The sequence below is a fragment of the Halichoerus grypus genome, chromosome 4 (assembly GCF_964656455.1).
Source record: "Halichoerus grypus chromosome 4, mHalGry1.hap1.1, whole genome shotgun sequence".
Classification (NCBI taxonomy): Eukaryota; Metazoa; Chordata; class Mammalia; order Carnivora; family Phocidae; genus Halichoerus; species Halichoerus grypus.
The window spans coordinates 106395976-106409997 of record NC_135715.1 but is presented as its reverse complement, the minus strand read 5'-3'; the positions used below and the strand labels follow the sequence as shown (position 1 = coordinate 106409997).

At 33.0% G+C, this 14022-nt stretch overlaps 1 protein-coding gene across 1 annotated transcript in view; it reads left to right on the top strand.

Moving 5' to 3' along the window:
- LRP1B (LDL receptor related protein 1B) overlaps positions 1-11697 on the top strand; it is a 1832840-nt gene extending 1821143 nt beyond the window's left edge. The window contains exons 88-91 of the mRNA XM_078070743.1: positions 5432-5522; positions 6684-6828; positions 9738-9836; positions 11311-11697. Of these exons, the coding sequence (XP_077926869.1) occupies positions 5432-5522; positions 6684-6828; positions 9738-9836; positions 11311-11451 (476 nt within the window). The 3' untranslated portion in view covers positions 11452-11697. The remainder of the gene's footprint in view (positions 1-5431; positions 5523-6683; positions 6829-9737; positions 9837-11310) is intronic.
- The last annotated feature ends 2325 nt before the right edge of the window (positions 11698-14022 follow it).

The following is a 14022-nucleotide window of genomic DNA, read 5'->3' as shown; positions in this document are numbered from 1 at the left end:
CTCTAATTACATACAGCAGTTCTAAAATAAAGACTATCAAACAGAAGAGTTGCAAGTATTTGTAACCTTTTTCCCAAAGATTCTGATGTCCTTCCTCCCATCACTGATTTAAAGTCATTAAATTTAATGGAAGTATTGATGCACACTGAAAGGGCTATTAGCTATGTAAATGTCAAATTTTCTTAAATTTGAGCAAAGTTGACCACATAATGACACTATTAAAAGGCGCTTATCATGAGACATTTATGCTTAGAGAAACTTGCCTCAGTAACTCTGGAAGAAGGAGAAAAGGTAGTTAAACTAATCCTACCTAAGGTAAAGCCCAGTAGTTTTGAATGGTTGTCAAATGTTCCCCAAACTTGGAGAGAAGTCATCTGCCCAGTGAGAAAGATAGATACTTTAGCAATGTTCAGATCTGCTTTTCCATTAACAGTGAAGCATTCCTTGATCATCAGACCTTGGAATAATAAAGAATACACTGCTTCTGTTGGCCTGACTACTGTCAGCTGGCATGGAGACTTACCTTTCTAATTGATGCACAACTTTCTTAATCATCTCCGAGTACTCATACTGATGTTTTCTGGTCGTTGCTGTTTAAAGTATCCAAGAGATCAGCCTGTGGAATTAAACAGATCTATTATCCTAGCATGTTCTGCTGAGGTTCCACTTAAAAAAAGCTAGTCTGACTCTTCTGAAGTTATTTTGAAGAGTTTTAAATTAAATATGATAAAATATTCCTTGGGTACTTCTATTTAAATTTTACCTAAAGTTCTAAGGGAGTGAATGCTCAATGTTTGAATTATGCTATTCATATTTGCTAAAATTAAAGAGGATAAGAATATACTCAGCATTTGTGAGGCAGTAATATTGAGATGCTGTATTTTAGTACAGTGACAACAGAGATGTGATTATCTGTTAGGGAGTTGTTTCCTCTTTTCCTATTTTGCCCTTATCTCTTTTATGCCATCTTGTTTTAAAATAGAAAAAAAAAAACTAATTATGTGATACCAAGGAACCAAAAATTTGCAAATACGGAGAGATAACTGAAACATGCAACAAAATAATGCTTTTATCCTAATTCTCCCAAAGCAAATATTTATCAAGCCTTAACTAAGTGTCAAGTACTGAATGAGATCCCAGAGACAAGTCAATGAGTGAGACAGTGCCTCTTGTTTGAAGCTGAGGTTCTAGAAGGGTAAACAGCAATAAAGCAAGGAAGCAAACAAATGAGTAAACATGCAGATTTATAAAATAACTGTAAGTTTTGATTGGTTCTGTGAAGTAGGCAAAAAAACAAAAAGAAGCAAAAATAGAGAATAGCATGTGAGAACTGAGGTCAGGAGTGATTTCTCTGAGTGATGATACAGAAGCTGAGATTTGAAGAATTAGAAAGGGAAGAGGCTGAGGGTATTTCAAACACAAGGGACAGCAGGTACAAAAACGCTGGAACAGGAAAGAGTTCGAGATGCTCAAGGTCTTGAAAGGCCAGTGTGCTGGCATCAAGGGGACAAGAGGGAGAGTGACACAAAGTGAGGATATTTTCTTGATGACTTTTAAAATTACAGTTCATCACAATGCTTAAGAGAAAACATCCTAATCACAAAAACATACCTACATTCACATTTATGCATATATGTGAACATGAATTTAAGAGCAGAATACATAGCAACATATCAAAAGAGATTAATTGTAATGGCATGTTTAATATTTATATTTTTCCACTATAAATTCAACCAATAAACAAAAGGTCCTCTTCCTCTGACTTCCATGACACTGAATTTTTCTGGTTCCCTTCTTACCTCTTGAAGCAACTCTCTTCTTTGTGAGATACGTTTTCCCTGTCTCTTCTGGGCAACTCATTCTCCACTTACACTATACACACTCTTCATGGTGGTCCATAATTCTTGACCTCACTTACCGACTCTATGTTGATTACCCCTACATTTCTATTCTCGATCCTGGTTTGTCTCCTGAATTTGAGACATAGATCCCATTGCACAATTGCTATATCCATATCTATATCTATGGCAATGTCTATATCATCTGTATTCCATGGGAATCTCAAGTTCAGCATGTCCCAAAATGATCTCACCACCGTCCCCTACTCAAGCATAGTGCTATGGCAATATATATTTTTAAGTATTTAATAAACATGTATGTTATACTTTCTACATGATAAACAATCCTATTTATATTACTATGAGGTCATATTAATGATGACTCTCATTTTATGGATGTGTGAACTGAGACAAAGATAATTAATTTGCCCAAGGACACGTTGCTAGTAAGCTGAGATTTGGACAAAGATAGCCTGGCTCCACAGTCTATAATCTCAACTGCTGAGCTTTCCTGCCCCTCCCAGGGAAAGGGTCTCTTCAACCTAACAATGTGGTAACACAGTCCCTTCTAACAGAAAAGTATTGTGTAATGAGGCTTCAGAGCAATGTTGCAAAGAAAGACTTGGATTTTATGTGACAAGGTTATCAAGATGTCAAGATATCCTCTCCATCTTTAATAAGTACAGAATGTGCTTTTTTAAATATCAGTTTAGGGGCACCTGGGTGGCTCAGTCGGTTAAGCGTCTTCCTTTGGCTCAGGTCATGATCCCAGGTCCTGGGATCGAGTCTTGCATCGGGCTCCTTGCTCAGCGGGAAGCCTGCTTCTCCCTCTGCCTACTGCTTCTCCTGCTTGTGCTCACTCTCTCTCTCTCTCTCTGTCAAATAATCAATAAAATCTTTTTAAAAAATCAGTTTAAACAATCCACCAATAAGTTAAAGCTAAAAAAAAATCACCTGCAGTAACCTTTGATTGATATATGTTAAAATATATTTACTGCTATATATTCTACTTATTTTGATAAATATCTGTCTTCTAATTCTTTTAAAAATATATGTTGTTACCAATTGTTCCATTTGATATAAAAATTTTATAAAATCCAATTTTAAAAACTTGCCCAATTGCCACCTGCATTATTTATTGGCTATCCTAAGCATTATTGCAGTTACCTTAATTGGTTATATAAACAATTTAGAAGTCTAGGCTCTTAAAGTGCTGCAATGTAAGGAACTGGAATTGCCATTACAGATAGGAGAAAGAAAGGATGGAGATTGGTAAGTTTTTTAGCATGTACACATAACAGCATTTCTACCTTATATAAGAATAAAAGAAACTATATAGAACAAATAAAATCTTTTTTTTTAAAATAATATACAATTGGCAGTGAAGGGAAAGTAACTATATACCCTAAGACCAGAATTGGTATTTTCTTTTTTTTTTTTTTTTTTTTTTTTTTAAAGATTTTATTTATTTATTTGAGAGAGAGAGAATGAGAGACAGAGAGCATGAGAGGGAGGAGGGTCAGAGGGAGAAGCAGACTCCCCGCCGAGCAGGGAGCCCGATGCGGGACTCGATCCTGGGACTCCAGGATCATGACCTGAGCCGAAGGCAGTCGCTTAACCAACTGAGCCACCCAGGCGCCCCCAGAATTGGTATTTTCTATCTATCAATTTACCACAAATTTTAGGGGAAAAAAGAAAAATAATGAAGTAGGGGTATTTATAAAGTCATGATCAGTCAGTTGAAGTCATAGTTTATGAAGAGACCAAGCTGTTCACTGGTATTTAAAAATTTGTGAATAAATGTTAATTACTATCCAAGGTGCCAGATTCTCTACTTTCATTAATTACTAATAAATTACACATTCATATAAAGTTCACTTTCCCCAAACCAAGAAGGTAATATAATATCAAACTCGCTAAGTTGTATAGTCCTGGTAAGAACACGAAATAATAGAATGATTTTTACATTTTAGAAACTGACTAAATAAGGCAAGTCCCTTTTTTTTTTTCTTGCATGGAAAAGGTAGTTATTTGGTTATTTTAAACAAATGATTTTTAAAGTTCCAAATTAGAAGATTATTTTATACGTGATAGTTCCTTAATAAAGCCTTTTTGGTATTTTGGTAAGCAATCTCCAGTATGGACTATGTCACACAGATATCTTCTGTCTACAGTTGTCAAAACTGATCTGTATTACTATTTTGTTACCCTTAGGAGCTGCTTATTATGCTAAATATTACCATTAATTTCTACCACAGTATTTTTACATGCATGTGTATTTGCAGAGGAAAGTTTATATACTTACTAATTCCTAATATTTCATTCTTGAGCCATTCAAGATCCCCACAAAAAATTTCAATTAGTTTTGAGGTTCACTTGCTTTAGTTTTTCGCTGACTCAACGGAATCAACCAGATGCTTATTCTAAAGGGACAAAAGCCTTTGTGTCATAGGTACTAGATATTTATCTGTTGGAAAAGTTAACGTTAGGGACTTGATAGAACTACTTAATACTCTCTTGTTATTAAGCAACCTTCTCAGTTCTCTTCCTGCATGACATAACTGTAGGTGTATTCTCCTGTGGATCACATTACCAACAAAGGGGTATTCTCTCCTTCCTCTGGGGGGGCCAGGGGGAGGTGGTGGAATGGATGCTCTTATTGCCAAGGCAGAAATACAGGTTCTCCTCCATTTTGTTTCTCCCCTATGTTCAGATGCATAAAAACTAAGACCCAGTTTCTCTGACCACTCTTGGAGATCTCTTCCATAGATCTTTTATTCCATTTTGAAGATAAGTGATACAACCTAAGATAATTTTTGTAAATACATGGAAAAATGTGAAAATGGACATTTATAATATAAGCCAAACCCTCAGGTTTATTTTGCTGAAATTATTCTGGAATGGAACTTAAGAAAGAGAATCCCCTTTGCCTCCCCACCCCACTATTCTGTTGAACCAAATTAATAGCCCTGTGTAGTAGGTCTCCTTGTCTCTTTTTTATTGGTGAGGAGCATGAGCCTCAAGTTTGAAATAACCTATCCAAGGGCTCATTCTAAGTAAGTCGTGGAAGTGATATTCAGGCTCTGTCTATCTGAATCCAACTCTGATGTCCTTCTATTTGACCAGGCTGCCATCTGATTTGCCACAATTACTCACTGATAGAGAATATTTATAGCTAAAGGAACAAAAGTAAAGGCAGGATTGTAGCCAGTGGAACTATGTAAATGTGTGTTCAGTCACCATTGATTTATAATAAGTTCCCAACATGTACTTACTTACATCATTGCAAGTAAATGTGTGTAGTGAGAATCAGACTCAGACTGACAAAGAAATCATCATTTCTAACCTCAAGGTATTTAACTGCAACACATAAATGAAAGATATCTAAAGAAACATTTCCAGCAGATCAAGTATTTAATAGGAGAGTGATTTTTCAGTAACAGAGTTATGAACTAAGAATATAGACATTTGGCCTGAGCCTTACTTTTCATTACATCAATGGTCAAATGATTTGGTATAGTAAAGTATTCAGTTATATCACTCTTTAAATCGTTTTATTTATGCGTTCACCTATTCATGCATTTCTTTTTCAGGAAGCATCGCTATCATTGTGCCTCTAGTCCTCCTGGTGACTTTGATAACCACCTTAGTAATTGGTTTAGTGCTTTGTAAAAGAAAAAGAAGGTAAGATTCAGTGGTTTAGACAAAAGGTCAGTAAATAAATTACATACAGAGTTACAAAAACGTAGTGTTTTTCTTTTTAATTTTTTTTAATTCTTAAAAACATGATTTAGTTATTCCAACTGCAAAATCTTGTTTTCGAACTATTTTATCCTTCTATTTTATTTTAAAGTGAGTATAATTCAGAACTCTCGTCCCCTTTGTTATGTTGACGGAATGGTTCCATTTATATATTCTAACAAAACTAACAAGGGCACATATTAATTAAAATTTCAGTAGAATTTTACATTTTTGGTAGTTTTTCCATGAAACAGCAAGAGTCTCTGAAGTGCACCCTATTATCTTAATGTGTAAGATTAGTAATATCAATACAATGATACTAAATATGTATTATGTATCACAACTTGTGCATTTCATTCACAAATTCTGCATTGGTTTATGTTATATATTCCTGGAAGTGTGATTTTTCAATTTATGTGAATATGAAGTTATAAAGATCTGGAAGGAGTAGGTTGTCTGTAGGGTTATTATCTGGAACCAAGTGTTTGTGAGTCAGTTTTTTAAAAAAGGATGACTTAGGGATTGAAAACAATCTATTTCAGGGGTGCCTGGGTGGCTCAGTCCGTTAAGCATCTGCCTTCAGCTCAGGTCATGATCCTGGGGTCCTGGGATTGAGTCCCTGCTCAGTGGGAAGCCTGCTTCTCCCTCTCCCTCTGCCCCTCCCCCCGCTTCTGCTCCCTCTCTCTCTTTCTGTCAAATAAATAAATTAAACAAAAAAAAAAAGAAAACAATTTATTTCAAAGATTCTTTATCACTACTTTTTAGTCATAGTTTTCAGAAATAAAGGGTAAAAGTTAATTTAAGAAATAACGAATTAGTGAATATTCAGTTTCAACTAACGTATCAGCTATTTAAGAGGAATATGTTCCAAGTGCATTTTTTGCTGTCAAATCTAAGTAATTTGGGGAAATAACTAACTTATCACATTAAGACTTTTTCGGTTCTTCTATGACTTGATAAATATTTATTTTTAATGCACTTTTATTTATGAACTCTGTGAGTTATGTTAAAATAAGTCAGTAAATCTACAAATATGATAGCTTTATGTATCATGATTGTAATATTGAGACAATTTACACTTGCATTAATGTTCACATATTCTAGGACAAAAACTATTAGAAGACAGCCTATTATCAACGGAGGAATCAATGTAGAAATTGGGAATCCATCTTATAACATGTATGAGGTGGATCATGATCACAACGATGGAGGTCTTTTAGATCCTGGTTTTATGATAGATGCAACAAAGGTAATATGTTTTAAGATGATAGTAAGCACTAACATTCCTGAGTCATTTATCTGTAATATAGTCCTGAATTTTATCAGCATTTCTTTTATCTGAAGTTACAGTGAAGAACTTTAGGATGCATTGAATGTTATAGTCTCTTTTAAAGAAAAAAATAAAATTATGGCTTGCATTCACCTGAAGCATGAAGTTAAGATAACATGTTTTGGAAAATACATATGTATTCATTCATTTAGTTTATAAACATGTATAGTTTACTTAAAATAATGTTTTACTCAAATGTGTTGAGATGTTGGCGTATCTAAATATACAGCCTAGCATAAAAATACTGTCTGATTTATTTTTTAATAATAAAAAGAGTACAGTACTTCATTGTCAAAATAAGTATTTTATTTCCAGTAGTGTTTCATTGATTCAGCTAAGCTGTGCCCTGGGATTTGTTTGTAATCATTTGATTTGTTTGTAATCAAATCAAAGTTTGTAAAAATTTGAAAAATATTTTTCTACTATAATAGCCTTCCTATCGATTTGAGTCACGTTGTTGATACACACAGCCTAAAAATCTAACTTTTCTGGTAAAGTTTCTATTCTTATCATTGTATGCTCAGGTTAGCAGCTTTTAAGAGAAATAAATAAATGATACAATTATCCAGATAAAGTAAACTTGCAAAGATTCACTACACTGTATTATCTTCATATTTTGTATGGTAATGATAGACTATTTTACTGTGAGTTAAGAACATCAATTTGCTATTACGGAATGATTTTTCTTAGCTTACTCATTCATTTATTGAATAGCTAATTTATTTTCTGAAAAATTAAAGATGATTTGTCCAAAATGCACCTTTACATTGTAAATAATCACAATCTATGTCCAAATGGGTTTGCGCTCATAGCAACAGCTGTTTCCAAAGATGTTGAATAGGGTCCCATACATTCAGGCTAGTTCTGAATCCATGGCCAGACTATCTGAGCCTGAAATCGATGGTCAAATATTTATTTCTCTGAAAAGGAATCAATTATTAGTGCATGTATAAATTTTTACACTATCAGAGGATATTGTAGTGACTTTTTTTCCTAATTAGAAGTAAATTTATACTTATTATTAATTATTAATTCACTAATTAACTCCTACATTTGAAGTTGTTCATGAAATAAATCCTAGAAACCTAAGTTTCAGTGTTTTCTACTTAAAAATGGAAGACTCTATATATTATGCACATTGTTATTTCATAATTTATCTATGAAGAAGATAAATAATAGACTTCTCGTATTCTTTGAATTTTTCTTGGGAGAAAGTACATTGTAAGTATAATATGAACTGATGAGGACATACTTTATACACTTTTCATAAGGAGAGTTCTCATTTTCCCCATCATTTTTATTTCTAGTGATAGAATTAAGCCAATTTTGGTTACTTAAAGAAAATAGCTTTTTAGTACTCCATTTAAAAATTTTTCCACATTTACTCTAGGAAGATAAAACTATGCTCCAGTGCCCCTCAGATATACTTTTAATGTACTTTGCACATAACATTCAATAAATATTTATTTACCAATTTGCTGACTGATTGACCAAAATTACATTAATGTGACTTAGATGGCTGAGTCTAGCTAGCTTCTGATTTTTGAAATGTAAATATGAATTATTGCCTAAGAAGTAACTGCAAGAGACACAGCTAGTCCTAATAGGTATAAACAATTTTAGAAAGAAGAGGACCACACCGAAGCAACCTTAATGACCAAATGTTTTTCATAGAGTATTTGCTGAGTTATGATGGTTTGATATAGTCATGATGTGATCAAATGAAAATTGCATCACACATAAAAAGGATTTTATAAAGCATTTTCATTATTTTCAAAATGGATAAAATTTATACTTCAATCATATCTTCTAATCAAAATAACTGAAACAGTAAGTAAAGTTAATAAAAAAGATTTGACTATGGAGGCAATCACAGAACAGTTTGAAGATTTCAAAAAAAGGAAATTAGTATTTACTGGTTTTATCTCCAAATTCATCTCAAATTTTACTTAGATTATTTTCAATATTTTTTCAATGAGGTCCTTATGGGGGAAAATGAAGAGGCAATATTGACCTGATTTTATATTTAAAATCTTTTTCTGAGACCCTTGCCCTTATCCCCAACTTTGTGATTATTCATTGTTAAGAGTTGATAGTTAATTTTTTTTTCAACTCACCTTTAATTTACTTCAAATTTGTACATTAATTTTTTTATGGTCTTCAAATTTTTGCCTAGCTTTTTCCCCCATTTGGGGTCACTAATAAGTACTCTATCCCGAATATGACTGTACCAGATTGGCTAATTCTGCCCTTAAACCCAAGAAAATCTAAAGTCAGTGTTCTTGCACGGAGACTTAGTGAACTAGTTTAATTAGTAATTCATTTGGAGAGTCAGATTTCCAAAATACAGATTTTTTTTTAAATATAACATTTAAAAAATTTTTTAAATATAGAGTGGTGATGAATCTTTAATTAGAAGCAGTCAGATATTTGAGTGTTCAAAATGGGCTACTGTCAGAACTTTTCAAAGGGACAAAACCTTAAGTGGGGGAGTCTTGTATATTTTTCACAGAGTAGTTAGCAAAAATATGATTTCTTTGGGAAGGATGAAGTTAAATAAATAGAAATGTATGGAGGTATCTTGATGCATGGCGTGACTATCAGTAAGCTGTACATAACAGAAATGTCTACTTAAGAAGCACAGATCCAATATTTATAGTTTTTTCTTAATCTATTAAAGCTACGATGAACACACTGTTTGTGCCCCAGGGCTAATGAGTATTTTTATGCTATTTTTATGCTATTTTTATGACTTAATATGAGTTCATGTCAATGAAAATCGTTCCATGATATTAGGTCGGAAACTAAAATTCTCTGTTTACATACAGGCCAGGTATATAGGGGGAGGGTCCAGTGCTTTCAAGCTTCCGCACACAGCGCCTCCCATCTACCTAAACTCTGATTTGAAAGGACCACTAACTGCTGGGGTGAGAGAAGAAAATTCATTATTCCATATCCATTCCATCACAGAACCCCTCGCAATGAAAGATGATGGCTGGACTTAGATAAGGGATGTCTTTAATTGAGTTTTTAATTAACAAGAGATTTCAAAACAGTATTAAAATCTGAGGCTTATGTTAGATGTCCTGCTTATGCAAGATTACAAAGACATGTTTGTTATCATTTTAGACAAGCTAGTAAGTAGAAATATCTCTTCTGCTGATTTTGAAAATGTCACAGCACTTTAACAATAAAAATGAGTTTTTGCTATTCTTAGAAATCTCTAGCCAGAAATTTAAACTGAAAAATTTAAACTTATATTCATGTTTGGTTTTATTCATTTCCTATTAAGATATTTTGTTTAGTATTTACAAGTTTGATGTCCACTTAAATAAAAATATACTACAAAATGTGGCATCATATTGAGAAATTAGAAATGGTCTAATGAGACCCGTCTTAAAAATTTTTTTTATTAAGTAACTAGTTTCTAGAGGAAGGTACTCAGTCTTAAGTTACATGGCTTATGGTAGATGGAAGAGGGATAAAAATAAGGGAATAAAGATTCCTGGGGATGAGTATGTTCTCCTTTGTACCTCTCTCACATCAGCTGTTTTTCATTCTCATTTTTTATCATGTTTGTCTCATTTGCATGGCTCAAAGATTATATGTTTCTTTGTCGGAACTGAGATTTAGTGTTCTGCATTTGGGAAGACAAAAACAAAACTAAACAAAAACTAGGCAGTAACTTCTTGGGTTAAGTTACAATTAATAAAATGATAAACATTGCATGTTTTCAACTGGAAGAGATCACTTCTGCATGTCTCGATTCTACTTCAAAGTGCTCTAGGTATCTATGAAAATTACGATAACTATGAACTTCAAATCCTTGGAAGAGTCCAAAAGTATTTACAATAATAAATACATATAACTTGTTTGAAGCAAAAATATTGTCTTTATTTTAAAGTCTATTCCACCAATGTATTTTACTATTATTTTCTTTGTTTTCCTGTTTTTAACTTCATATTGAAGAAATTATAAGCCTCAAGCAATTAGATGACTTTCTGTAAACACATCTTTCCTGCCACTGCTCTGGTGATGAGGGGGCAAGCACACGGACTGGAAATAAGATGATTTGGTTTAACGTTTCATGCTTTTAAGTAATCTCAGTGAATACTGTCTTCACAAAGATATCCTCGGGCTTTTACTTTTATGTCAAAGCTCCACTTAGATTCACCAGTTACCTGAAAAACGTACCATTATGTTTTTATCTAATACCGCACAAAAGTCAACTAAAGCCTGTAAACAGAAATTCAATTACATTTACGTAATTACTATTTAGAAAATTAAATGTATTGCATATAAATGTGGTTAACATTGAAAGATAGACATCCTAGAAAATAACTAATGTGGTCAGAATTGATGATAAAAATTGAATTTCTCTATTTTTTTTTTCTCCTTCAGCCAACAAATTACTCCAATCCGGTGTATGCAAAACTATATATGGATGGGCAAAACTGTCGAAACTCCTTAGGAAGTGTTGATGAAAGGAAAGAACTGCTTCCAAAGAAAATAGAAATTGGGATAAGAGAGACAGTGGCATAATCAGTGATACCTTTTATATGCTGTAGAAATGTATAAAATATAAGGATTACTTTTGTATGTTCCAACAGTATTATACTTGTTTTGGCATCAGCATTACCTCCTTCTTTATCTTTCTCCTGGTTAATCGTTTTCTGAGTTTTCTGGGTTTTACTTTTTGCTGATGACTATTGATTGACCATTTGTATGGTATTTTTATGAAAAAGAACTGCACTACAATACAATTTACAACAATGCTGCTGATATGATTCACCTTTGGATTTGTTAAAAATTAAAAACAACATATTCCTTTGTAGTGTGAATATGAGCAATCTATTTTATATGAACTTTTTTGGTTCTACTTAATCAACAAAGAGAATCTCTGCACTTTTTCATTATATGGTCTGAAAGCTGTAATACAATGTCATTTTACTTTTCCATTTAAACTGATGGAAGAATGATTGAATGGTCAACTCTCTTGTTTGTGCACATTAATATTGATTCAGACTGCTGAAAATATCTAGCCCTCACAATTCCAGCATCACCTGCTTTGAAATTAGCCTTAGATTGCCAAGTGGTAGATGAAAATTTTGAGGAAAAACTTTTAAAAATATATACAATTAATAATTTGCATGAATACCTACAACCACATTTGCCAAAATTTAGTGGACTCTATGTGATATACTAAACATATACACCCTGTAAACAATAGTTATATTTAGGTGGTAGAACATAGCAAAAATATAACCAGAAGTGGAAAGACCACACTTGCTATGGGATAAGACCTTTTGTTCTCCCTCAGTCCTGAGGTAAATAGCCAGCCTAGAGCACAACAGGGCATTGGGTACGCATGCCTTAGGAAGTTCTTCCTAGTCATGTGCATTTTGTGGAAGATTAACCCAACCCCTTACCACACAGAACACTGAACAATAATACATAAGCACACAAATTGATGACAGAATTTCAATTATGTGAATGCATTCTCTTTGCTAGGTCAAGAGGAAGAGGCAAAACAACCGTTATAGTATAGAGTAGTTGGTAAATAGTTTCAATATACAGTATGACTAATCCAATATTTGCCCTATTCAAAATATATTCTTAAAGGACTTTCCAGGATATAGAAGAACAATTATCTGTCCATAATCAAAGGTGGAGAGTATAAATGCTGACCAGTTACTCTGGTACTCTGGTTTCTTTTGGTTATGCAAAACACATGGACCCCATTCACTTTTTGTTTGTTTGTTTTCAAATTTTGACTGAAATAAGTACGATTTATTTAAGTTGTATAAAAAAGGATAGCATTTTTATACAGATATCTTTAAAGGCACAAAAGATTTATTCACAAGGTATGGAGGGCTTTTTGTTCCTCTGATAGACATGACTGACTTTTAGCTGTCATAATGTATTAACCTAACAGATGAAATATGTTTGTGGTTGCTCTTTATCCCTTTGTACAAGCATTAAAAAAAAAAAAAAACTGCTGTTTTATAAAGAGACTTTTTGTTGTACTATGTGCATGCATACTACCTATTTCTAAACTTTGCCATATTGAGGCCTTTATAAACTATTGATTTATGTAATACTAGTGCAATTTTGCTTGAACAATGTTATGCATATCATAAACTTTTTCAGGTTCTTGTTTAAGTACATTTTTTAAATTGAACAGTATTTTTCATTTTGGTTATAATAGTCATTTTGCCTATGTTTCTACAATGAAGTGTTAAATACTTTATAAAAAATTGTTGACTGACTTATTTAAATGAAATTCTACATATTTAAGAGCTTGTGTTGGGTAGTTTTTAAAAGTAAGAAAATTCTTTTATTTGTGGACTGTAATATCCCTAGGAAACTATTTTAGTAAACATGAGACGTAATTTTTGTTATATCCTTAGAGCATACTTTCTGGGTTAGATAGATTTCATTGCATCACTTTTAAAAGCACAATAGAGAAAGCATTTTCTCTCTTCTTGGAGCAGAAACATTTTCCTTGCTTCATATTTTTCCCCCATCTTACATTGCTTCTTATGGATTCTTATATTGCAGTAGAAAGAGAGGTAGGTTATAGACACAGTAATGTGACAATTGTGTTGAAACAAGCCAAAGCTCTTCCTGCCTTTCCCATTCTCAGAAAGTGTACTTTATGGAAAACTCAGATTGCATGAGATGCTATTTAGGCATTATTTTGGCATTATTTTTAAAGAAAACTCAGATTGCATGAGATGCTATTTAGGCATTATTTTGGCATTATTTTTAAAGAAAAGGAGAGACTCAAAATAATGCCTAAATAGCATCTCATGCAATCTGAGTAAGTGGAATGGTTATCGGTATACCGACCTGGAGTATCAGCCTGGAGAAGGAAATACAGGAGGCTCTGATTTACTGGAGCTATCATTGAGTTATATTATCTAAAGTGGCCTTTTTATATTAGAGCTTTATAAATGTAACTGAAATTATTATTCGAAGGAAACAGAACCTACAGATTGAGATGATCTTGATACAGTTAACAGTGGTATAAATATCTAGCATATCATTTATGATGTACAGACAACTAACTAACACCCAGAGTCTGGCACAATGGCCTGTTTTTTCACTAGG